This window comes from Dioscorea cayenensis, chromosome 17 (assembly GCF_009730915.1).
Source record: "Dioscorea cayenensis subsp. rotundata cultivar TDr96_F1 chromosome 17, TDr96_F1_v2_PseudoChromosome.rev07_lg8_w22 25.fasta, whole genome shotgun sequence".
In the NCBI taxonomy this organism is placed as follows: Eukaryota; Viridiplantae; Streptophyta; class Magnoliopsida; order Dioscoreales; family Dioscoreaceae; genus Dioscorea; species Dioscorea cayenensis.
Window position 1 is genome coordinate 9,228,302 of NC_052487.1, and position 25,706 is coordinate 9,254,007.

A 25,706-nucleotide genomic window follows, 5' to 3' on the forward strand; every position below is an offset into this window, starting at 1 on the left:
AGCAACAACACCAAATTCTAGTGTAAAATTCCAACCTGTAGTGTTTTTTCGATTATCTTGTGATCCCCCCAATCACTCTCTGAGTGCCCAAAGAGTTTAAAGTCTTCATTCCTGTCATAAGAAATTCCATAATTGATTATCCCACCAACTTAACGAAGAATTCCCTTAATATCCCCAAAATGATGCTTGCAGGGAGACTCCATGAACTAGGATACCATAGACTCAACATGCATAATGTCTAGACGTGTACGAGAGAGATAGAGTAATCCTCTAAAAAATTTCATGTACCTCAGTGCATCTGCTTTGCCAGAGTTGTCATGAGAATGAATATTCTCTGTATATTTTGACTAAGATACAAATATAGAACTCTCTAATTTCCACACTTCTAACCCAAGAAAATATTTCATGGAACCCAAATCAGACATTTCAAATGTCTTCATCATAACTCCTCTAAATTCAATCAGTCTTTCTTCTAAATGTTAGTGTTGTTGCTCTAAACTCTCTGCTACCTTAGAGTCAGCTACACTATGTACGTGCATGGGAGGCCAGCGGCTGATTGGATGGAGAAAAGTAAAAGCTGAATTTGGATTGGATGTTAGCCGACATCTCTTTTAATTCTCTGTTGTTTCTTTTTTGTTTCCTTGTACTTTTGTATGCTGCCTAGCTGGCAAAGTTGTTACTTTTAGTGTCTTTATATTCAGTCATGTAGTCAATGCTAAGATTAAGCTTAATAGAAGAAGCTTCATTATCTATCATTCTTCTTCCAATATACAGAGAGTGCTGTGACAAGAGTGCAACTAGATTTCACCAAATATACAACTAAATCACTTAGATTCCTACAGTGGTATCAGAGACTTGGAGATGGCCAGCTCCTCTTCATCCTCAAGAGAAGCCAATGTGCCATTCTTTAAAGGAGAGAACTATAACCTGTGGAGTTTGATGATGAAGACGATGTTTCGATCGAAAGATTTGTGGAGTCTTGTTGAGAAGGGCTTCAGTGGAGAAGGTGACGGGGCTCGACTCAATGAGAGCATGAAAAAGGATGCAAAAGCACTATTCCTCATCCAGCAAGCTCTTGATCCAAGAGTGCTCATCAGAATCTCAGAGGCCAAGACTGCCAAAGAAGCTTGGGACATCATTAAGACTGAGTTCCAAGGGGATCCGAGCACTCTCACCGTTGAGCTACATTCTCTTCACCGAGAATTCGACACAGCAAGGATGAAGCGTGGAGAGAACATGCAAGCCTTCGTTAGCCGAGTCTTGGATGTGGTCCATCGGATCAGGATTATGGGGGAGGAGTGTCCACAAAAGACTGTAGTAGCTAAAATCCTAAGAAGTCTCTCACCAAGAATCTCACAGGTAGTTCACTCTTTAATAGCTGCTAAAGACCTGAATACCCTAACTATTGATGTACTTAGTGGTGTATTGAGAAGTCATGAGTTAATACTTAATCTTGACGGTGAGCAAGACGAAGACAAAGCTTTGCATGTCAAGAGCACTCCGTTTGGAGAACATAGTCATCGAGGAGGCAGAGGTCGAGGTCGCAGCAACTTCAGAGGAAGAGGGCGAGGCCGTGGGAGGAGCTATGATGGTGGGCACTCAACAGAAGCTAGTAAACAACATAAGAATGTCCAGTGCTTTATCTGTAAAAAGTATGGACATGTCAAAGCTCAATGTTGGTTCCGGAACAAAGAAGCAAATGTAACCGAAGAAACAAAAGGAAAGGAAGAAGAAGAAGGAGTTGCATTCATGGCTTGCGATGAAGTCTCTGAAGATGGTGGAACCGGGATAATCTACAGCGGGTGCTCGAATCATATGTTAGGTGAGGAAAGGTTGTTCAAATGTATTGAAGCTACTCCAAAACAGTCCATACGACTAGGAGATGGAAAAATACTCCCAATAGAGGGAGTAGGCACCGTTGCACTTCGATCAAACTATGGAAAGACCACCATCTTGAACAATGTCCAGTTTGTGCCTAACTTAGCACATAACTTGCTAAGTGTGGGACAGTTGATGAGCTCTGGCTACGATGTGGAATTCACTGAAGGTGAGTGCATAATCAAGGAAGCAAAGACCAAGATACAAGTTGCTCATGTGAGCATGACTTCGCATAGATTATTTCCACTCGGAGATGAGAATGTTGGGGTGGCGAATGTGGTCCAGAGTAAGACAAATAATGCAAATCTCTGGCATAAAAGGTACGGGCATCTCAACACTAGAAGTTTGAAAAATCTGCATGAGAATAAATTAGTGCATGGTTTGCGATCTATACATGAACCAAGTCCTTGTGAAGCATGTTCACTCGGCAAACAAACACGCGAAGAATTTCCAAAAGGGCGAGCGAGACGAGCCACAATTCCATTGGAACTGGTACACGGTGATGTAGTGGGACCGATGTAAACCACTTCACTCGGAGGTAACCGGTATTTTTTCTTACTAACTGACGACTGCACCAGATACAGCTGGGTGTTTTTCCTTGAAAGAAAATCTGACGCGTTGCAGCAGTTCAAACAGTTTAAACTTCTCGTCAATAAATAACTCGCGTTGCCACTAAAGGTTCTCCGCACAGACCGGGGAGGTGAGTTTACTTCTCAAGAGTTCAAAAAATTCTGTGATCTCACCGGCATCATGCATCAGTTAACAGCACCAAGAACGCCTCAACAAAATGGCGTTGCCGAGAGAAAGAATTGAAAAGTAACGGAGATGGCCAGAACTCTTCTGAAGGAGGAAAGGATGCCATCGGATTTTTGGGCTGAAGCGGTGGCCACAGCGGTGTATATCATCAATCGCTCCATGACCAAAGCTTTGGAACTTCAGACGCCATATGAAACTTTGACGGGGTCAAAGCCAAATGTTGATAATCTAAAGGTTTTTGGATGCCTGGCGTTTAGACTTGTTGACTCACAGAGAATAAAGTTCGATGATAAATCAAAACCCTGCATTTTCATTGGATACTGTGAACAATCAAAGGCTTATAAGGTTATTGATCCAGATTCAAAGAAGGTTCACATCAGTAGGAATATTCGCTTCTTTGAATCCAGATACTGGGATTGGCTTAAAACCCATGGTGGGTCTACATCAACTTCTGTGCCACATGCTGACATGGAAAGGATACCAGTCACTATATAGTCAGGCAACTCTCCACTGTTGATCTCTTCTGATTAACGATTAGAGGCATCTCAGCTGCACTCTAATGCTCCCCCACATAGTGCCTCATCCACACTTGAAGACAAAGAGACTCCGGCAAGGTATCATGATATAACTGATATATATAATTCATGCTCCTTTGCACTGACAGCAGCAGATCCCACCACATTCGAAGAAGCAGCTATGAACCAAGACTGGGTTGCAGCTATGCATGATGAAATGATGGCAATTCATAAGAATGGGACCTGGGAGCTTACCAACCTGCCGGATGGGAAGAATGTGATCATATTAAAATGGATTTTCAAGTCCAAATTTAATCCTGATGGGTCACTATTGAAGAAGAAAGCAAGGGTGGTCGCTAAAGGTTATGCACAACGGGAAGGTGTTGATTTTTAAGAGGTCTTCGCTCCTGTTGCTCGTATGGAGACAATAAGAGTATTCATAACCATAGCAACACAAAAACAATGGTGCATCTATCAGCTCGACGTCAAGACAACATTCCTGAACGGCGAGCTAAAAGAAGAAGTCTACGTTATGCAACCAGAGGGATTTGTCGTTCAAGGGAAAGAAGATCAAGTATATAGACTCCACAAGGCCTTGTATGGGCTTCGTCAGGCACCTCGGGCATGGTATAGCCGAGTCGATGATCACTTCACCAAAATGGGATTCGTGCGCAGTGCGAACAAGCCCACTGTTTACAGGAAGCATCAAGGAGTTGCAGGTGAGCTTCTACTCTGTTTATATATGGATGACATAATATATATGGGGTCATCTGATGAAATGTTGAGAGAATTCAAGCAAACAATGATGAAGACCTTTGAAATGTCAGATCTCGGTCTGATAAAATACTTCCTTGGCTTGGAAGTGAAGCAGTCAAAGGGTTCCTTGTTTCTCTCTCATAAGAGATATGCTGAGGATCTCCTGAGTAAAGCAGCCATGTTACATTGTAAACCCATTAGTACCCCAATGAATTCAAATGAGAAGCTGCAATCTCAGGACAGTTCTGGTTATACAAATCCATCAAAATACAGGATGCTAGTTGGGAGATTGCTCTACCTCACACACTCTCGACCAGACATTATGCATGTTGTCTCGATTATGTCTAGGTTTATGCAAACTCCTAGTATGCATCACCTCGGCGCAGTGAAACGAATTCTGAGATACATCAATGGAACAACCAACTATGGTCTCCTCTACACTAAGAATGATGAATTCAATTTGACAGGCTACTCCGACAGCGACTTGGGTGGGTCGCAGGATGACCGAAAAAGCACCACGGGGTGGTTGTTCTCTTTGGGGTCTACAGCTATAGCATGGTGCTCAAAGAAGCAACCCATCACTGCATTATCCAGCACTGAGGCTGAATACATATCCATTACTTCAGCTGCATGCGAGGCAATCTGGCTGCGAGGTCTATTAGAAGACTTGAATGAAGCACAGGGCAGTCCCAGCATCATTCGTTGTGACAACAAAGCTGCCATTTCAATTGCTCGAAATCCAGTTATGCATGGGCGTACAAAGCATATCGACACCCGCTACCACTTCATTTGTGAGCTCATGAAAGATGGATTAATTGACATAACTCACTGTGGAACAAATGAACAAGTGGCGGATGTTTTTACCAAAGCATTGCCAAATCACAAGTTTGAATACTTCAGGAATATGCTGGGAATCAGAGAGTTGTAAGCAAGGGGAGCATGTTGGTGTTGTTGCTCTAAACTCTCTGCTACCTTAGAGTCAGCTACACTATGTACGTGCATGGGAGGCCAGCGGCTGATTGGATGGAGAAAAGTAAAAGCTGAATTTGGATTGGATGTTAGCCGACATTTCTTTTAATTCTCTGTTGTTTCTTTTTTTTTCCTTGTACTTTTGTATGCTGCCTAGCTGGCAAAGTTGTTACTTTTAGTGTCTTTATATTCAGTCATGTAGTCAATGCTAAGATTAAGCTTAATAGAAGAAGCTTCATTATCTATCATTCTTCTTCCAATATACAGAGAGTGTTGTGACAAGAGTGCAACTAGATTTCACCAAATATACAACTAAATCACTTAGATTCCTACACTAAAGACCCCATATATAAAATATCATTTACATAGAGAAAAAGTAGAAGTACCTTTATATCTCCTTGATTCTTGCTGTAAACTGTGGGCTCATTTGCACTTTGTTCAAATCTCGTCTAGATAAATTGATCATCTATACGACTGTACAAAGCTCTAGGTGCTTGGTGGAGGCCGTATAGCTAGAGCCTTGAGAAGTTGATATACTTCTTCTTCTCTTCCAGTTATGACAAACCCCTTTGGCTGAGATACAAAGACCTCTTCCTTGACTTCTCCATTCAAGAATGCCTTTTTAACATCTATCTGATATATGACCCATCCCCTCTGTGCTCCAATTTCAATGAATACTCATATAGTTTCCATGAGAGCCACCGTGGAGAATATCTCTTTGAAAACTATTTTTTCACGTTGAGCAAAGCCCTTGGCAACAAGTTGAGCTTTCTTTCTCGACAAAGTTCCATCAGGGTTGAGCATGGATTTAAACACCCACTTGAGGCTAATCGCCGGCTTCTCCCATGTTTCATTTCTCCATATAGCTTCAAACTCTTCATTCATGGCCACATGTGATATCTCTGAGTTCTCAGTACCTCGCTGGAGCTTCCACTCCTTTTTCTCTGGTTGCCTGAATGGATTCTCTAGAACGAGAGTCAATATCTTGCTGTGATAAATCCATCCGTTCATCAAGATGAGTGAATGGTCTGGATCTAATTCCATTCTCATTAAATGAATGCATGTGTGATTCTCACGTGCTGGCACATAAACTAATGCATCTGAGTCAACATTTCCAGACCAATCCCACTGCTTTTTTTCGATGAATTTGAGGTTCCGAACAGGTCAATGCTTCATATGGTATTTAAAGCTTCATTGCTTTTATTAGAGAATGGATGAGAATGTGAACTGAGGTGGAGACAGCTTGGGCCCAATAATCAGACGACATGTTCTTCTCTTTCAACAAGGTCCGTGCCATCTACATCACGGTTCTATTCTTGTGTTTAGCGATGCCATTTTGTTTTGGCGTCCAAGGGGCCATCAGCTGATGGAGAATCCTGGCAGGATGGCAAAATGACTTGAATTAATGGGAGATGAACTCTAATCCGTGATAAGTGAGTAGAATCTTCATCAAAAGTGAGTAATGTTTCTCTACCAGCATTTTGAATTAATTGAATTACTGAAAAATCTCTAATTTCCTTTGTATGAAATACACCCAACTAAACCATAAATAATCATCAGTTAGCAAGAAAAAGTATGAGTTACCTCTGATACCCAACTAAACCGTGAATAATCATCAGTTAACAAGAAAAAGTATGAGTTACCTCTGACAGATGGGGTGTTTACTGGTCCAACTAGATTGACATGGATGAGTTCTAGTGGGGTTGAGGTACGTCTTGTCAGTCCTTTAGTGAACTTTAACTCATGCTTGCTTTCCCATAGCACAAACTTCGTAGGAACAAAAATTGGTGATGTTAGGCATGCCCATTACTAGGTGTCAATTAGACAAGTGCTTCAGATTTTTCATGTTTATATGTCTATATCTCCAATGCCAAAGACCTAAGACATCTTCTTCTCATTAAGCAAGGTTGGTTGAATTAAAATCATTTCCCTAAAGTGGGAAGAGTATATGAGTGGTAATGAGTGCTTAAGTAACCTTAAATTTGGTGTTTTCTTCTCTGATAGTGCATTATCCTTCTGAGAATTCAACTTCATATCCTAAAACCATTAATTGTCCCACACTTAGCAAGTTATGAGCTAAGTTTGGAATAAACTAAACATTGTTCAGTGTGGTGATCTTTCCACTGTGAGACCAGAGAGTCACCTTACCAACTCCCTCAACTTGCAAAGATTTTCCATCTCCCAACCTGATAAACTTAGCTAGAGTTGCTTCAAGACTCTCAAAGAGCTTCATCTCATCTGACATATAGTTAGAACAACCACTATCAATCAACCAAGTTCCTCCAAACTCGTTTTCTTCATCATTAGCCGCCATGAATGCTACCTCTTCACCTTCTTGCTTCTCTTCTTTTGTAATATTTGCTTCTTTGTTTTTCTACCAGCATTGGGTTTTAACGTGCCCAAACTTCTTACACACAAAACACTGTATACCTTTGTGTTTCCTGTTTGTTTCTATCGAGCAACTAGGCTCTGAGAGACTTGAATCAACACTCTTTCCTTTTGAGCAATTGGAATCAATACTCCTTCCTCACCCATGACCTCTACCTCTGGGAAAGAAGTGTCCCCAGCCTCTTAATCAATGAAAGTGATCTCTAGAGTGAGTATTTCTATTATATAGTACCTTCTCTTCTTCTTGTTCTTCTTCAATGTTTCATATGGATTCATGATTCTTCAAGAAGCTACTGAGCTCCTCAACAGTGAGAGTGCTTATATTATTAGATTCAATAATAGAATGGACAACCAGTTAGAATCTAGGTGTAAGACTTCTGAGTATCTTGGCTACAACCATCGTCTATGGGAGCTCTTCATTCATAAGCCTAATTTGATAGTGAGTGTAGTTTGGTTTCTACTGATGTAATCTTGAATTTTCTCACCTTGCTTCATTCAAGCTACATGAAATTCATGGTGAACTTCATGTAGCTTGATAGTGAGTGTAGTTTGATTTCCCTGAAATTCAGTTTTGATGATCTCCCATGCCTGCTTGGTTGTTTTAGCTTCAGAGATCCTGATGAGTATCCTTTTAGCTAAAGCTTGTTGAATAAGATAGAGGGCTTTGCCATCCTTCTTCATACTTTCATTGATTCGGTTTCTATCTCCTTCTTGATTAAAACCCTTCTCAATAATTGTCCATAGATCCTCGGATCTAAACATGGTCTTCATCATCAAACTCCACAAGTTATAGTTTTCTCCATCAAAGAAAGGAACATTAGCATCCTTGGCTGATGATGAGCTGCCCATCTTCTTATTAACTGCTCTCTAATACTATTGATAGGATCAAATGGAGTTGTATATAGACTGAACACTCACTCACTCAAGAGAACACTCAGATGTATCAATGGCTTTTTACTGGAACTCAATCAATTCTGACACTGAGAATTATCTAATATATTGAACTTACTTCAAACTTAATACATGATAATTAAATATAGATACTGAGAATTTCAAAGACAAAATAGTACCAACATGGCAGAATCTAATTTAACTTAAACACAAAACAAAAATCACAAAGCTACATTTAACTAATCCCGACATATGCCAAACTGATCAACTAACCTTCCCAATATATCGACAGTAAACATCACACTGATTATGGGTTATCTGTAGATACTCTAATCAATGATCTCCAACACGCCAACCATGGACTTCTTTATATATAAATGTCCTACAAGCTTGAATTCAAAGTGAGATGTTAATTGGCTGAGTTTGAATTGAGATGCAAAAAAGCTCTCTTTGTTTTTGTTCAACGTTTCTTGCTCTTCTTTGATGTTCTTCGTGTTGAGGGTCATAGTGTTGGAGCAATCTTGAATTATGGTTCTCATTTGGAAGGGAAGAGAAAGTGACATTGGAGATGGCCATAGGAGATATCAACAACATCACAAATCAAGGATTGGTTCTACATACAATGGACTCCAGTGGAGATCCTTTTCTAGCTACCTGCAGGTAATTGAACATGGAATTTATCAATACAATTACCTCTGTTTTATTTTTTTATTTTTTATTTTTTTTTTGAGGAAAAGAACTACTAAGTAGATATTTATTGAAAGTATAATAGCAGAAATACAAGAACTAAGAGAATGAAAGGTTGAACAAAAAATGTAAAATGAGAAATACAGAAAAACGGAGACAAAAACTAGTACTGAAAGCCAAATTTTTTTTTTCTCTACATAGATTCTCTCAATACGATTACGAGTGCTTTTAGTTTGGTATTTCAAGCTGTTATTGGTTCTTTTAAGCTAGCCCGGGGTTGCTATTTGTTTTATTTTTGGATTGAATAACAAAAGTTCCCTCTCGTCCCTCCAAAAATTACCTCTATTTGTTTCATCAGTCATTGTGACTAAAGCTGTTTGACAACGATAAGACTGGAAGCCAATTTTCTTTCCATATCAATGACATAAAAGTAAAATATTGAAAAGAAAAGATGGATTCATAATTCATGATAAATATGGGTGCAGCAATGACTTTAATCAATGAACATAATGCAAAAGCACTCATAGGGCTAGCAACATGGCAAGAAGCATCATTTGTTGTAGAGCTTGGAAGAAGAGCACAAGTACCAGTTCTTGTAGATGCACTTCAAGATGCCGATATCTACTCTAGAATGGTTCTATCATCTTGTAAACATTGAGAGTCTTTTCCGTCCACACTTCAATCCAGTTGGCTACTAGGTTGTTCGCAGAGGCACACAAGAAGGGGATGATAATTGATGGTTATGTATGGATTACATCTAATGCAATTACTAGTAAACTAGACCATGTGAATTCTTCAGCCATTACTTCCATGCAGGCAGTCTTGGGTGTTAAGAACTACTTCAAACCAACTGCTCAAACTAATTTTATTAAGAGATTTCAAAGAAGGTATAATGAGAGTATCCTAAAGAATGGAGGAAAAAACCCCAATTATATTCATTCATAGCATATGATGCAGTATAAGCAATTGCAAAGGTTATGAACAAAAGTAATGTGGATGGAGAACTTAAGAAGATGCAGAACAATGCTGTTAATTATCCATTATTTGTTCAAATCCCTGAAGAGGGCTGGTCTTTGTTGAATGGCATCAAACAGAGTAATTTTTCAGGATTAAGTGGTGAATTCTTCTTTAAAGATAATAAATTTTCTCTTGTATATGCATTTCAAACTGTCAATGTCGTTGGGAAGAGTTACAGAGAGTTAGCCTTCTGGCTACAAAATAATGGGTTTTCGAAGAGTTTGGAAGCAAAGAAGGTAATGAAACATCAATGAAGAACTTAGGACAAGTGTATTGGCCTGGAGGACCATGGTCTGTTCCTAAGGGATGGGTATGCCCAACAAGTAACAACCCATTAAATGTTGAAGTGCTGCTAAAGCTGTATTTCATGAGTTTGTGACAGTGAAGAAAGAAAGTGATAGCAAAACATTGGCTGAAGGGTTCTCAATCAATGTGTTCATGAAAGTCTTAGATCAACTATCATATCCCTTACCTTATAAATTCATTCCATTCAATAGTTTATATAAAATTTGCTTGAAGATAACCAAATGCAGGTTAGTATACAACTCAATGGTTTTTTTCTTTTAGCAGCATTTGACTATTTGAGTGTTTATTTTCTGACATGATGTTGGTTTATTGCTGTAGAAGAATTATGAAATTCTTGTTGGTGATACATTAATATCCTCTAGTCGATATAACTTTGTCGAATTCTCACAACCTTACACAGTTTCATGCCTGGTTATGGTGTTGTCAATGAAATCAGATTAAAAAGACAGAGTATGGATATTCTTGAAACCATTCAAAGGTTCAATGTGGGCATTAACTGCAATTGTGATCATATACAACGGTATGGTTATTTAAATAATTGAAAGAAGTTGCAGCATGGATTTTCGAGGCTTCTTTCGGAATCAATCTGCCATATTATTCTGCTTATCCTTCACCACATTACTGTTGCCTGGTAACAAACCAAATTTACTATTCACATCAAACATCATTCCTAATTCTTTGTGTTAAATAAATCTATTCCTAGTCCCTAAACTATATGTTATTGATTGCTTTGGTCAATCATCTTTTTTTATTTTTATGTTTATTTTTAGCATGTTCTATTTATGCCAACCAAATATTTATTATCATAATCTGGATTCAACATAAAATCTTAACCTAATATTTATTATCATAACCGGATTCAACATAAAAGGTTAAGCTTAAGCTAATATCAACTAGCTAGCTAAAACCACCACCAGTCGGATTGGTTGGCTCCTAACTTGGAGTTACTCTGCTCTGCTCTACTCTGCTCTCATCTGCGGAACTGCTTCTCCCCTCTTGCCATGGCAAGCGGGGGCCAACCCCCCCCCCCAAAAAAATCTTGGTCCCAAATAGCAGCTTCTTTGACTCAGACCATCGATAACTCTCCTCTTCACAACGAACAACTTCTCAACAAACTCAAAGCCACTACTTCTTACTTCGTTAGGCTGGACAACGATGCAATCAATCGAGGCCGAATGAAATTTCAGAATGCTTTATATGGCAAGTTATTCGGAAAATCTCCCCCTTTTGAGCAGGTAAAGTCGACGCTCTCAAATATGTGGAAACATTTCGGTGAGATCCTCATCTCCGACCTTCCAAATGGATTTCTTCTGGTAAGGTGTCCTTCTGAGAGGGCCATGCATCAACTCCTGCTGGACGGGCCTTGGTCCGTCAATGGGATGATTTTGCAGTTGTCTCCCTGGAAGCCTTTTTTCGAACCGAGCTTCGCTAAGCTTAACTCTGCGGCAATATGGGTTCAATTTCATAATTTGCAGGTTGAATGTTGGGATGGTGAAACCCTTGAGACAATTGCTTGTAATTTTGGTAACCTCATAAAGATCGACGAACTCACGTCCACTCTGGCTAGATCCAAGTTTGCCCGCGTTTGCATTGAAATCGACTTGTCCAAACCTCTTTGTCGGGGGTTTTGGATCGGCGACGATCATCAGAAAGTGTTTGTTGTAGTGATGTACGAGAGATTACCGACTTTCTGTTACAATTATGGGCTTATCGGTCACGGAAGTAAGTCCTGTTCTCGGGTAGCTTCAGCTGAAACTGGAGAAACCTCTTTGCCCACTCGCAATGTGCGAGCGCCGGTGGAGAGGAATTCTCAGGTTTCGAACGAAGCCGACCAGATCATGGATGATTCCGACCCTATCTTTGTCCCTAACCCAGAAGAAAAACCAGAATCCGATTTCGGACCTTGGCTTCTGGTATCCCGCCGGCGTGGCCGTGCACGCGGTCGTAGAGGGGGCGCTTCACGCGCCTCTCACGTGACTCATCGCACAGCAGACAGCGTGGGTGCCGAAGTTGTTCAGTCCCGAGAAACTGCAACCCTTAGCCTACGTGGCGGTTCGCGATTCACTGGAGGTGGGCGGTCGTCCACTTCCCATTCCTTTCGCGATTCCCCACAAATTGATCCCGTTGAGACTTTCAACGTTCAAAATCCCGACACTGATCCAACCGTAGATCACAGCCTCGCGATCATCGAATCTCCAAAAGCTATTTCTCTTAACCCTAAGCCAATTTCCTCGCTTGATCCCCAAGCGACAGCTTTGGCAGACCCCTCAAATCAAATTACTACTGTCTCTTCTGTTCTGGATCCCTCACCGTCTATTCCACTCAATCAAATCGTCCCCTTTCATGCTTCCCGAGAAACCCCTATGTCCTCCATCCCACCCAGACCCAGCACTAAGCATAGTTCTCCCCCTCCTATCTTGAGAGCTTCAGTTCCGATTGTCTCTACCAATGCAACCCACTCTAATGCTCCGCATGACTCCATAGTCTCCCTGATTTCTGCTGCTCTTGATTCTAGTGAAATGGAAGAGGATAGCGCAGAAGAAGAAGGTTCCACCGATGAGGAGGATGATGACATGTCAGACGATGAAAACGAACCAGATGACTCTATGACCCTTATACAGTATCAAGCTGGGGTCAGAAGGGATGCTCTCATCAGAAAAAGTGTGCATGCCGATGAGGTCTCTCCGAAGAAAGGCAGAATAGAAGCCGGGAGTTCCGGAGTTTGAGTCTCTGTTCTTCTTCTATCCTTCTTTTAAGGGAGTCTCTTTCGATTCTAATACTTTTTTATGATTATTATAAACTCAGCTAAAATCTTGTGTTGGAATTGCAGGGGTATTTCCGATCGGAATACTTCTTCTCGACTCACCAGACTCATTAAAAAGCTTAAACCAGTCTTGGTTTGTTTGGTTGTAACCCGAGCTAATTCGGCCCGTGTTGACCGTTTTTGTAAGAAGATCCCTAAGCATTGGGATTGGGCTTCCATTCTCGCTGACGGTTTTTCGGGTGGTATCTTTATCCTCTGGAACCCTGCCATCGGCCGAGTTACTCCTATCTCTGTTTCTCGTCGCGTTTTGCATGTCGTTATTTCTCACAATTTTTCAAAAAATTTTATTGTTTCGGTGGTGTATAATTCTTCTCGTTGTCTTTCTCAAAGATCCCTTTGGTTTGAGCTTTCTAAACTCTCTGAACTTAAGCTTCCTTGGCTCATATTGGGAGATTTTAACTCTATTATCTCCAGATCTGAGCATAGTGGAGGCTCTTTCTCCTATTATAGACGTAAATCTAGTTTTTTCAATAATTTCATCGACAGTAATAATCTTTTAGATCTTAAATTTGTAGGCTCCCCTTACACCTGGTGTAACAACCAGATTGGTTCGGCTCGCAGATGGGCCAGGCTCGATCGTTGTCTGGTCAATCTCGAGTGGAACGATATTTTTAAATCTTATTCTCTCTCTCACCTTAATCGGTCCTTTTCTGATCATTCTCTGCTTTTTCTCACTGCTAATCTTTCCGCTATTTCCAAAATGATCTCCTTTAAGTTTGAAAATTTCTGGTTGGATTACTTCGGTAGTCATAATTGTATTCGTGATGCTTGGAATTTTACTCCGCGGGGCAACCCTATGCATGCGTTTTCTCAACTTCTTTCTCGTACTAGAATTTATCTCAAACGTTGGAGCTATTCCGGGGTTAACAATCTGGACACTGCTATTTATAACACTGAAAGGGATATTGCTTCTCTCAAGCTTTCTGATTTAGATTCCAATTCTCAATTTGTTCTTAAAGGTCTTTATGATAAATTATCTGCTCTACAGCGTCAAAACAACATTAAATGGGCCCAGCATGCTCGTTTAAATTGGGTCTCCGATGGTGATAAAAATACTAGCTTCTTTCATGCTCTTCATCGAACTCGTTCTCATCATAATCATATTTCACAAATTGAGGATGCTAATGGTGGTGTTTTCAGGGACCCTGTTGGCGTCGAACAAGCTTTCTTGAACTTTTATAAAAATCTTTGGAGTGTTTCTTCTGGCATCCTTTCCAGCAATCCGGATGAACTTCCCCCTGATATTCCCAGAATCTCAGACTCTGACGGTGCTTTTCTTATTCACAATGTGACTATCGAAGAAGTTCATCAATCTTTACTTGATCTTCCTTCAGGTAAGTCCCCTGGACCTGATGGGTTTAATGTGGAATTTTATAAAGCTTTCTGGCCTGTTGTGGGTAGTTATTTATTTGGGGCTATCCAACACTTCTTCAAAACCTCTTTTATCCCTTCTTCTTGGGGCAAAACCTTCGTTGCTCTCATTCCTAAGAAAGATAACCCTAAGTCGGTTTCGGATTTCCGTCCTATTTCTCTTTGCAATGTTTGTTTTAAAATTCTCTCGAAGTTGCTTGCCAATAGATTGAAAAGAATCATTCCTAGCATCATAGGTTGTGAGCAAGCGGGGTTTGTTGCCAATCGCTCCCCTTCTGATAACATTATTACTGCTCAAGAGGTTGCTCACTCGATTGAATCTGATACCCATAGTCCCCCTAGGATGATAATTAAACTTGATATCGAAAAGGCTTATGATACATTAAGTTGGAGTGCAATTCTTTCCATTCTTATTAAAATGAATTTTCCTCCTCTTTGGGTTTCTTGGATTGATTCTTGTCTGCATGCTTGCTCCTTTTCCATTCTGGTTAATGGTAAACCAACTCCTTGGTTTAGTTCTTCTAGAGGTGTCCGTCAAGGCGATCCCATCTCATCTTACTTATTTATTATTGTATCCCAAACCCTTACAACCATGCTAAACTGTAGCCTTCAGAATAATCTTATTCCCGGTTTCAATAGTAACTTGATTCACAATTTTAATAATTTAATGTATGCTGATTATTTGATTTTAGTTACTATTGCCTCTAGGAGAGTCGCCAGAAACATCAACACATGTCTAAATTATTACTGCAGCTTCTCTGGTCAAAGGCCTAATTACAACAAATCCCAACTTTTTTTCCCCTCTTGGATGAACAAGCATATCCTCAACCGAATCTGCAACATTTTGAACTTAAAACAGGAGTCTTTCCCTTTTAAATATCTCGGGGTACTTATTTCTCCAAAACGTTTAGCTCCTATTACTTTTCAACCTATGGTTGATAAGGTGGCTAGGTTGGCTCACAATTGGTCCAATTTTCACCTCACCCCTGCTACCAAAGAGATTCTGATCAATTCTGTAATGCTTTCAATCCCAATCTACACTTTAATTGTTTATCCCATTCCTGATTCAATCCTTTCTGATATTTCCAAAGTTGTTAGGAAATTCTTTTGGAATAGAAATGGAAAGGGCATCCATAATGTGAGTTGGAGTATTTTAACAGAAGGTAAGTCTGAGGGGGGCTTAGGTATTAAGAACCTCAATCTTGCTAAACATTCTCTCATGTCTAAAAATATCTTCAAATATTTAAACAAACATGATTGTATTTGGGTTGATATCTTACTGAACAAATATGGGACTATTAATTTTTGGCAAGACTCTGTGCCGGCTAAATGTTCTTGGTTCTTTAGGGGTCTTTGTAAATCAGCAGCTTTTATTAAATATCATTGCAAAATTAACAAAGTTAACCCTTTGAGAACATCCCTGCTCTGGGATCCCTGGTTATATGATATTCCTGTTGCTTTAAAACCCACTTTCCTTAATATGGAAGTTGATTTCGATGCTATTTCTTTCTCTGATATCATTATTAATGAACAATGGTCTGTTCTGGATATTAATCATATTTTTGGTAACAATGCTGGGCATTTACTGTGTTCTCCTTCTCCTACTGCTATTGATTACAACTCTGAGAATCATTGGACCTGGTTTTCTGTTGAATCTCACACTAAAATATCTTCTGCTGTTTATCATACTTTGAACAAGCAGTCTATTTGTTCTGATGATTGGGATGGTTGGAACATTGTTTGGCATATTCCAGTTGCTCCTAGAATTAAACACTTTATTTGGCTATGCTTGAGAGGTAGGCTTTCTACTTCTGCTTTTCTTCACAGCATTCACATTGGTCCTGATAGCTCTTGTGTCTTTTGTGGTTTACAACGTGAGACTACTGATCACCTGTTATGCCAGTGTGATAGAATCCAAGCAATTTGGGATCAGGTTAATTGTCTGTTTAATTTATCTATTACATTCATTAATGTTTTTTCCTCAGGCAATTGGATCACTGATTACAGGCATTCTGCATATACTTTAGCATTAATTGCCGCCTGTGCTTGGTTCATTTGGTTGTGCCGCTGTGATTACATCTTCAGGGACATTGGTCCCATTTTCCTTAACATTGTTCTCAAGGCTGCTGCTCATGTGGATGAGTTCTACTGGAGCAATTATGTACTCATGGGTAGAAAATTATTACTGTCTAACTTCTCCTCTGCCGATGACAACTTCTTGTTCACTCATGCAACAACAAATCACACTCTTAAGGTAAATTCGGTTGGCTTTTTCTTTTCCTCAGCTAACTATAAAATCTCTTTTGCTGGCAGCTCCTCCCGCCAACTCTCGGACAACATCTTCGCCCCGATCCTTGCCATTGAAGTTGCTCTACAAATTGCTTTGGATCTTCATATCCCAGTGAAACACATTCTCTGCGACCACACTGCAGTCATTCATCTTCTCCAATGCTTTGATCACGTCTCGTCTTGGAGAATTGAAGCACAAGTAAACAATTTGAAATTCCTTCTTGACATGTGCGGGCATCCTCATATTCATATCATCCCCTCATTTGTCGATTATCCGGCAGTGAATCTTGCTTTGTTTGGCGCGCTTCATCAACACCTTAATTTGTTTTTGTTTGGCAAAGACCTCCCTTTTTGGATTATGAAATCGTTTAGAAAGTTTGGTTTTTTCTTTTAACTTGTTTCTAGTTTTTCCTCAGTCTGTAGTCTTGTTCTTCTTGATTTATTTTCAATAAATTAGCTTCTCCTTTTGGAGAGGTTCTTCCAAAATATCAACTAGCTAGAAGGACTAAAACAAATTAAGTCATTCAATTTAGAGAATAAAACTAATATTCTTTTAGTTGAGAGATAAAAAGAAAACATGATTTCCTGATTAGAGACTGTAATAATGACTTTGAACCTAGTTTTTATGCATCTGATTGTAGGAGAGAAGCTTCAGAGCAATCTATCAAGATTGGCAATGATGGTGTGGCTCTTTGTTGCATTAGTATTAACATTTAACTATACGGATACACTGAGCTTGATGCTTACGGCTCACCGTCTTTAACCAAACCTTGCGCATGTAGATTCATTGAAGTGCATAAATGTTGTTGTTGGTTGCAGCAATGGCTCAGTTGTCAGTAACTACCTCGAAAAGGTGTTGGGCTTTTAACCAAAAAACATCAAGCTTGTTAGTGCAAAATGCACTTTAATTGGTATAATTTGACACCTAGTCAAGGTGATGTGATGGTGATGTGGATAGTATGGTGACTTGACAAATGTTCTTAGCTTGGAGGCAAATATCTTGGGAGATCTTGGTGGAGTTATTTTTGACAAGATCTTATTAAGACCATATTTAGGAGATATGATTGAAGACTAAAAATAGATGGAGGCTAATTGAAGAAATATTTATCAATGATTGAAGAGTTAAGTGATTAAAGACATGCCAAATTGAAGAGATATCTATTATTGGTATGATTGGCATGATTGATTGAAGATCAAGTTTGGCAAGTTTGGCAATGATCGGGAGATCTGACTGCATCGACTCAGACTAAGCATGACTAAGAGGTCGTTGGGTCTTGAGGTCGTTTCGCAACAGAACCAGAATTTAGTCAAGCAAGTAGTCAGCACAATGTTGCTAGTTTGGTTACAATAGGAGTTGCAACAACAAATTTTGGAAGGTTCCTAAGTTAGTAGCTACAGAAATTCTAAAAGAGGTATAGGCTATATTTGGGATGTTGAGGCGTCCATATATGCAACCTTGCTCGAAGATTAATATGATGATCTGAGATATAGGTTATGTGGCATTAGAGAATTGGGAGAGGTTTCTTATTTACCTTTAAGAGGGTGAACAAAAAGTTATTGTACTCATGTATTCTCATCTCTTTAAGTGGATTATTGATCTCTGGGCTTGGCCCCCAAGGCATAGGTGGTTGACGCCAAATTGGGTTACCAATTTCGTGTGTCTTTTTTGTTCTGGTTTGTGTGAGATTTCAATAAGTGTTTGAGTATCAGAGCTTTGCTTATCGTGTTCACTTTGGTTTCAAAGTCAGCAAGGTCTAAGCAAGTTCCATTGATGCCGGAAATGAAGGAGCTTCTGTCACATGACCACCGTTGCTTGTTAATCAAATCATCCATACCAGAAGGCACGTATGGAGGCTTTCATCAAATCTCTTGATGAGAGTAAATTGGCAGTTGTGGAAAAAGAACAGTCACCCCGATCGAAGTTCGTGGAAATATGAATGAGACCATGAAAACGAAGAGCAACTAGAGTCCCGAAGAAAAACTCAAAGCAAACACCAATAGGAAAACACTTAATGCTGTTTTCGAAGGAGTAGATGAAAACTAGTTCAAGTATACTGCAACATGTGAGTACGCCAAGAATGCTTGGGACATCTACAAAGGATCTATGAAGGTACAAATTTGGTGAAAAATCTCCAAGCTCCAAATGTTGTCAACTATGTTTGAGAATCTCAAGATGAGAGAAGACGAGACTATCACCATATTCAATAGCAAAGCTGATGGACATAGCAAATCAAGCATTTGAACTCTATAAGAAGAACTCTGATAAAAACTTGTTCAAAAAACTCTCAGGTCTCTTCCAAAAAGATTTGATGCTAAAGTTGCTGTAATAGAAGAAGTAAAGGGCATCACAACTATGAGACTTGATGATTTGATAGGATCCCTACAAGCCTATGAGATGAATCTGAATTTAGGCAGAAGAAAAGAAGATATAGCTCTGAAAGCTGAAGCAATAAGGCCAAAAAAGTTACAACAAACTGTTGTAACTGAAGACAATGAAGAGGATGATGAAATTGCCAATCTGACCATGGAACTGTTCAAGTATTTCCACAAAAATCAAGAAGAAGACGAAGCAGAAGATGTTATTAGCCATCATACTTCATTTCCAGCTGTAAAAAAGAAAGCTAAAGCTTTCAGAAATTTCAACGCATTTGCAAGTCCAGTTACAACCTCAGTTACAACACCTACCGAAAGTGATTGTAAAGAGGTTACTGAAAATGATCTTCTTCATGGGTATGAACTAATGCTAAAAAAACTTGATAAGATGATCATATAAAACAAAAGTCTTGCAAAAGAGTTGAAAGAATGCCAAGAAAAGTTAAACGATGCTGAAAAATCCATAAGCTACATGAACAAAGGTAAAGCCAAGATTGATGAGATACCTTCTATTGAAAGAACAAGTGTGATTCAATATGATATTGAAACTAGAAGAGAGATATCAACAACCAAGAAAGGCAAAGTTGAAGAAGGTTCTGTTCTATCAAATGCTCAACAATTCAAAGAATAGAAGCATAACAAGGTGAAGAGAAGATATGGAAGGCAAGTCCCAATTTGCTTTCATTGTGGGAGAAGAGGCCATATAAGACCAAGTGCTATCAATTGAAGGAAGACATGAAAATGGGAGAGTATTTGAAAAAACACAAAGAAGGGGATTCCAACATGTCATTATTGTGGGGTCAAAGGGCACAATCATTTAAGATGTTGGAAAATGAAGAGAGACTCGAGGGAAGGAAAATATATGAGGCAGACACCATATGTTCGAGAAAAGAAGAAAGAAACCAAGAATATGTGGGTCAGAAAGGAAGACTTAGTATGATACTCTTCATTGAAAAAATCCTAGAAAGACAATTAGTATTTTGATAGTGGTTGTTCAAGATACATGACAGGTGATAAAGGTTTTCTGATGAATTACAAGGAATGTTCAGTTAGGCATGTGACTTTTGGTGATGGTCAGAAAGGTCAAGTAGTTCGAAGAGTAACATTGATGGTTCTTGGGTATCCAAGGCTGAAAAATATCCTGCATGTGGAGTGTTTCATGGCAAATCTTCTGAGTATAAATCTATTATATGATTGAAATCTGGTTGTCAAATTCACTTAGGACAGATGTGTGGTCTATGATGAAGCTGGTCAATGTGTTTTAACTAGTTAAAGATCTTTAGATAATTGCTATTTGCTAGAAAAAATTGAAAGTCTGATACAACACATCTTGCAACATCACCAAAATATGGCATCAGAAGCTTAAACATTTGAACTTCAGGAACCTAATGAAGATTACAGAAATATGTTTAGTGAATGCCCAAGCTTACAAAAAGGAAAGATGGAATATGTGGACCTTGTCAACTGGGAAAGCAAAGTCGTACTACTCACAAAGTGTTGCAGCACATTATTACAACAAGAGTGTTGGAGCTCTTCCATATGGATCTTATTGGATCCACACAGATAGAGAGCTTGTCAGGTAAAAAATATGTATTTGTGTGTGTTGATGATTATTCTAGGTACACTTGGGTGAACTTCCTCAAGGAAAAATTAGATGCCTTTGAAGCTTTCAAGAAGTTATGCTTGCAACCTCAAAATGAGAAAGAGTGTCAAATTGGGAAGATTGTTAAAATCAAAAGTGATCATGGAAGAGAATTTAAAAATGCTCAGTTTGCAGAATTTAGCAAAGAACATGGGATTCATCATGAATTTTCATCTCCAAAGAATTCTCAACAAAAGAGAGTTGTTGAACATAAGAATCGTGCACTTCAAGAGATGGCCACACTTATGTTGAATTTAAAGAAACTTTCTACGAGGTTTTGGGCTGAAGAAATTAATACAGCATGCTATATCATCAACAGAGTGTATATTAGGCCATCATCCAACATGATACCCTATAAAATTTGGAAAGGTAAAAGGCCAAACCTCAAATACTTTCATATCTTTGGAAGCGAATGCTACATTTTGAATGATAGAGATCAGCTGGAAAAATTTGACAAGAAAAGTGATGACGGAGTATTCATGGGATATTCTACTACCAATAGATCCTATTGGGTGTTCAATTCAACAACCAAGAAGATGATGGAGACAATTAATGTTGTTGTTGATGATTTCTCTAATATGGAGACTCAAGGTTCATCAAGTGAGCCAAACAAACTTATCACACAAAATTGTGGATCAGCTGAGGAAGAGTTACAAGCAGAAATACAGGTTGCAACACAAGTTACAACACCCACTGCAACGGCAAAAACTACTCAGGATTCAAACATATAACAGGTTATAACTGATATTGCAATTGAAGTTACAATAGGTGAAATCATCTCACGATTAGATAAAGAAGAAAGTGAAGATGAAGAAGATAATTAAGGCAATAGTATTGAACCATCCTCAAAATAAAGAAAAATCATCTTATACATAATGTGATTGGTAATGTGACTGAAGATAGGAGAACCAGAAGCACTCAAAGAATTGATTATCGAGAATTGGCTGGATACATGTGTTACATCTCTCTTATTGAACCAAAGAATGTCAAAGAAGCCTTAGTTGATAAATACTAGATGGCTACAATACAAGAAGAATTGAATTAGTTTGTTTGAAATGATGTGTGGACATTGGTCTTAAGGACAAAGAACGTGAATGTTATTGGGACCAAGTGGATTTTCAAGAACAAAACAGATGACAAAGACAACATCACCAGAAACAAAGTAAGACTAGTGGCCCAAGGATATACTCAAGTTGAAGGAGTTGACTTTGATGAAACGTTTGCACCGGTTATACACCTAGAATCCATCAGGTTATTGTTAGCAGTAACATGTCCATGGGGTTCACACTACATCAAATGGATATCAAGATTGTTTTCCTTAATGGAGTTTTAACTGAAGAGGTATTTGTCGAGAAACCAAAAGGGTTTGAAGATCCTCAACATTCCGATCATGTGTTTAAATTGAAAAAGGCTCTCTATGGCTTGAAGCAAGCTTTCAGAGCTTGGTATCAAAGGCTCACAAATTTTTTTACTTAAGAAGGGTTACCAAAGAGGGGGAGCAGACAAAACCCTATTCATCAACAGGTCCAAGTTAGATCTTATAGTGGCACAAATCTATGCTGATGATATCATATTTGGTTGAGCATTGCAAAAGCAAGTGGAAGAGTTTATTCTTCTAATGCAAAAAGAGTTTAAGATGAGTATAGTGGGTGAACTAAACTACTTCTTGGGTTTCCAAGTCAAAAAAAGCAAAGAAGGATTTTTATTTCTCAAACCGAATATAGACAGAACTTGGTGAAAAGATTTGGCTTGGAAAGTCTAGACATATGAGGACGCCCATGAGTGTAAATGAGAAGTTAACAAAAAATGAGCATGGAAAAGATGTGGATCCAAGTCTTTATAGAAGCATGATAGGAAGTTTGATCTATCTCACAGCTAGTAGGCCAGATATATCTTTCAAAGTTAGAGTATGTGCAAGATATAAAGCAACACTAAAGGAATCTCATCTAAAAGTTGTTAAACATATCATTAGATATGTTAATGGTATTGCATAATATGGAATTTGGTATTCAAAAGACTTTGACTCATATCTTGCAGGTTACAGTGATGCAGATTTGGCAAGTAATATTGATGATAGAAAAAGCACCTCAGGAGGATGTTTCTATCTTGGTAACAACTTGGTTACATGGTACAGCAAGAAGCAAAGTTCTATTTCACCCTCCACTGCAGAGGCTGAGTACATAGAGGCAGGAAGTCATTGCACACAATTACTATGGATGAAGCAAATGCTTGAAGATTATGGCCTACAACAAGGACTGTTAAGTATATTTTGTGACAACAAAAGTGATATTGATCTATCGAAGAATCTAGTCCAACATTCTAGTACCAAACATATTGATCTTCGATACCACTTTATATGAGATTTGGTAGAGAACAAAACAATTGTCATGGATTATGTTACGACAAAAAAGCAACTGGTGGATATCTTTACCAAACCCCTTGATGCTGTAAGATATGAAAAGTTGAGGGGTGAGATTGGCCTCTACCAACTTTAATCCCTATTCGGGACTGCAAACGACCTGTATCTGCTACAATTTTTTAATGTCGTTTGCAACAAAAATAAGGAAATCTGAAGACAGGTGTGTTGATGAACAACAGACATAAAGATAGGGGAGTCGCAAAAGCCATTACAACCTATTGTGCAACAGGTAAAGGCTTTGGCATCATTCAACCACAAAGGGGAACAAACTTGCTTAGCTACAGATTGAATTTTTTTTTTTTGTTAGTTCCTTTTTTGTTTAATCGTGTTTGTCTCACTAGTTGTAGTATGTAAAATTTTTTAATACTTTGTAAGAAACTAAATGATGTAACTGGAGGTTGTACTAGTGTCAATCTAGTCTGTATCTCTGTGTCCCAGTTAGTGTTATAACTGTAGGTTGTAACAGGAGTCAGTCTGGGAACAGAAGTAGTTGTGTCAAATCATGCCAAAGGGGGAGATTATTAGTGCAAAATGCACTTTCATTGGCATAATTTGACACCTAGTCAAGGTGATGTAACATCCATGGTGATGTGGATAGTATGGTGACTTGACAAATGTTCTTGGTTTGGAGGCAAATATCTTGGGAGATCTTAGTGAAGGTATTTTTGACAAGATCTTATCAAGACCATATTTAGGAGTTTTGATTGAATACTAAGTATGGATAGAGGCTAAATAAGGAAATACAATCAATGATTGAAGAGTTGTAGTGATTGAAGACATGCCAAATTGAAGAGATATCTATTGTTGGTATGATTGGCATGATTGATTGAAGATCAAGTTTGGCGAGTTGTGTGAAGACGCACAAAGTTGCACGCCCCTTGCAAGCAGACTGCGTGGTGAGGAGTTGAAGAGGTAGGCTAGTTGCTAATAGTCGCGGAGATTCTAAAAGAGGTATGGACTATATTTGGAATGTTGAGGCGTCCATATAAGCAACCTTGCTCAAAGATTAATGTGATGATCCGAGATATAGGTTGTGTGGTATTAAAGAATTGGGAGAGATTTCTTATCTACCTTTAAAAGGGTAAACAAAAAGTTCTTGTACTTATGTATTTTCACATTTTTTAGTGGATTGTTGATCTCCGAGCTTGGCCTCCTAGACATAGGCGAGTTGACGCTGAACTGGGTTACCAATTTCGTGTCTCCTTTTTGTTTTGTTTGTGTGAGATTTCTATGAGTGTTTAAGTGTTCTCTAAATTCACAAACCACACCGGAGGAACCAACAAATCTATTTAGCTCAAGCGATGACTGCTATCAAGCGGTCAAAAATGGTGATATTAAGGCTACTTTTCTCAAAATTCCCTATGCAAACTTGCTTACCTCCAAGTACTGCTCCAAGCTAACTTCAACTGGTCCAATCTTCCATGTTAAAGGTGTAGGATTTGTGAGTACATACATGAACCATTATTCTTCTTTTGAACTATTAAATTGGACTGTATTCAACCTAAACATCTTAAACTACTAGAGGGAGTCATCGACATAATGAATAGATATTATTGATCCTGAGCTATGATTGAAAATCTATTTTTCTCTAGAAACAAAAGTAAAATATCATTTTAGTTCCCATAATATTAAAATTCTATCTCATTAATAACGAAAGTGGAGTTATTTTTTCCTAGTTTAAGTATAGTTATTGAATATAAAGGTATAGTTTAGGAAAAAAAAAAGTTTACTTTAACTTTTCTATTATAGGAATAAAGATATTTTTCATCATTGTACTTAGGATATTACAAGGACCAAAACTGACTTTAATAGGATATTAATAAAAAGGTAGTTGTTAATTAGTTTTGTTATGTTATAGTTTAAATTGCAATAAATGTAGGTTTTCCCAAATGGTTCTCCTCTGTTTTTGGACTTTTTAGAAGCAATTCTTAAGATTTTTGAAGATGGAGAGCCTGAGAAGCTAGAAAATGCTATGCGCACTAATTACAGTTGTTCTAGTGTGGGAATAGATGTTACTGATCTAGACAGGTTAAGTACTGAAAAATTCTGGGGACTTTTTCTTGTCACTGTTTGTATATCCACAATTTCTTTAGTTGTATATGGTCTTTGTTTCCATAAAAATGAATTGGAATGACCAGGAAAGTCAATGGAGGAGGAAAAGAACAATGCAGTGGAATTGGTTTCAGGTGTAAGTGGTGACAAGCAAAACAATAGATAAATCATCCAATTGAATGGTGATAGATGATGATAGTAGATTTGTGCATTTGGGAAGAGTATATATCTTAAGAGCGTCAATTTATATATATATATATATATAATTTAAAATTTATTTATTGCATATATATTTTTTTCCTTGATATATACCATTATAATATATTATAAATTATAAAAGTATTATTTTTATTTAAATATAATAAATAAAATGAGGTTTAAATAATTTTTGGATGTATTATTTCAAACTTATTACTATATAAATTTTTTTTAATAAAATTAATTAAATGTATTTATTTAATTGATAAAATCATATAATGAAAATTATAAATTTTAACAAAACCCTAAAAAATGATACTACTACTACTACTACTAATAATAATAATAATAATAATAATATACATAATATTAATC

At 38.3% G+C, this 25,706-nt stretch overlaps 2 protein-coding genes across 2 annotated transcripts; both read left to right on the plus strand.

Moving 5' to 3' along the window:
* The first annotated feature begins 861 nt into the window (after nt 1–861).
* On the plus strand, nt 862–2,538 carry LOC120281110. The gene is made up of 2 exons (XM_039288034.1): nt 862–2,198; nt 2,463–2,538. Exons 1-2 carry the CDS (start codon nt 862–864, stop codon nt 2,536–2,538), a joined length of 1,413 nt encoding a protein of 470 aa, XP_039143968.1.
* Nucleotides 2,539–3,567: 1,029 nt separating this feature from the next.
* On the plus strand, nt 3,568–4,833 carry LOC120281111 (uncharacterized mitochondrial protein AtMg00810-like). Its single transcript, XM_039288035.1, has one exon. The coding sequence runs from the start codon at nt 3,568–3,570 to the stop codon at nt 4,831–4,833; it is 1,266 nt and encodes a 421-aa protein (XP_039143969.1).
* Nucleotides 4,834–25,706: the final 20,873 nt, after the last annotated feature.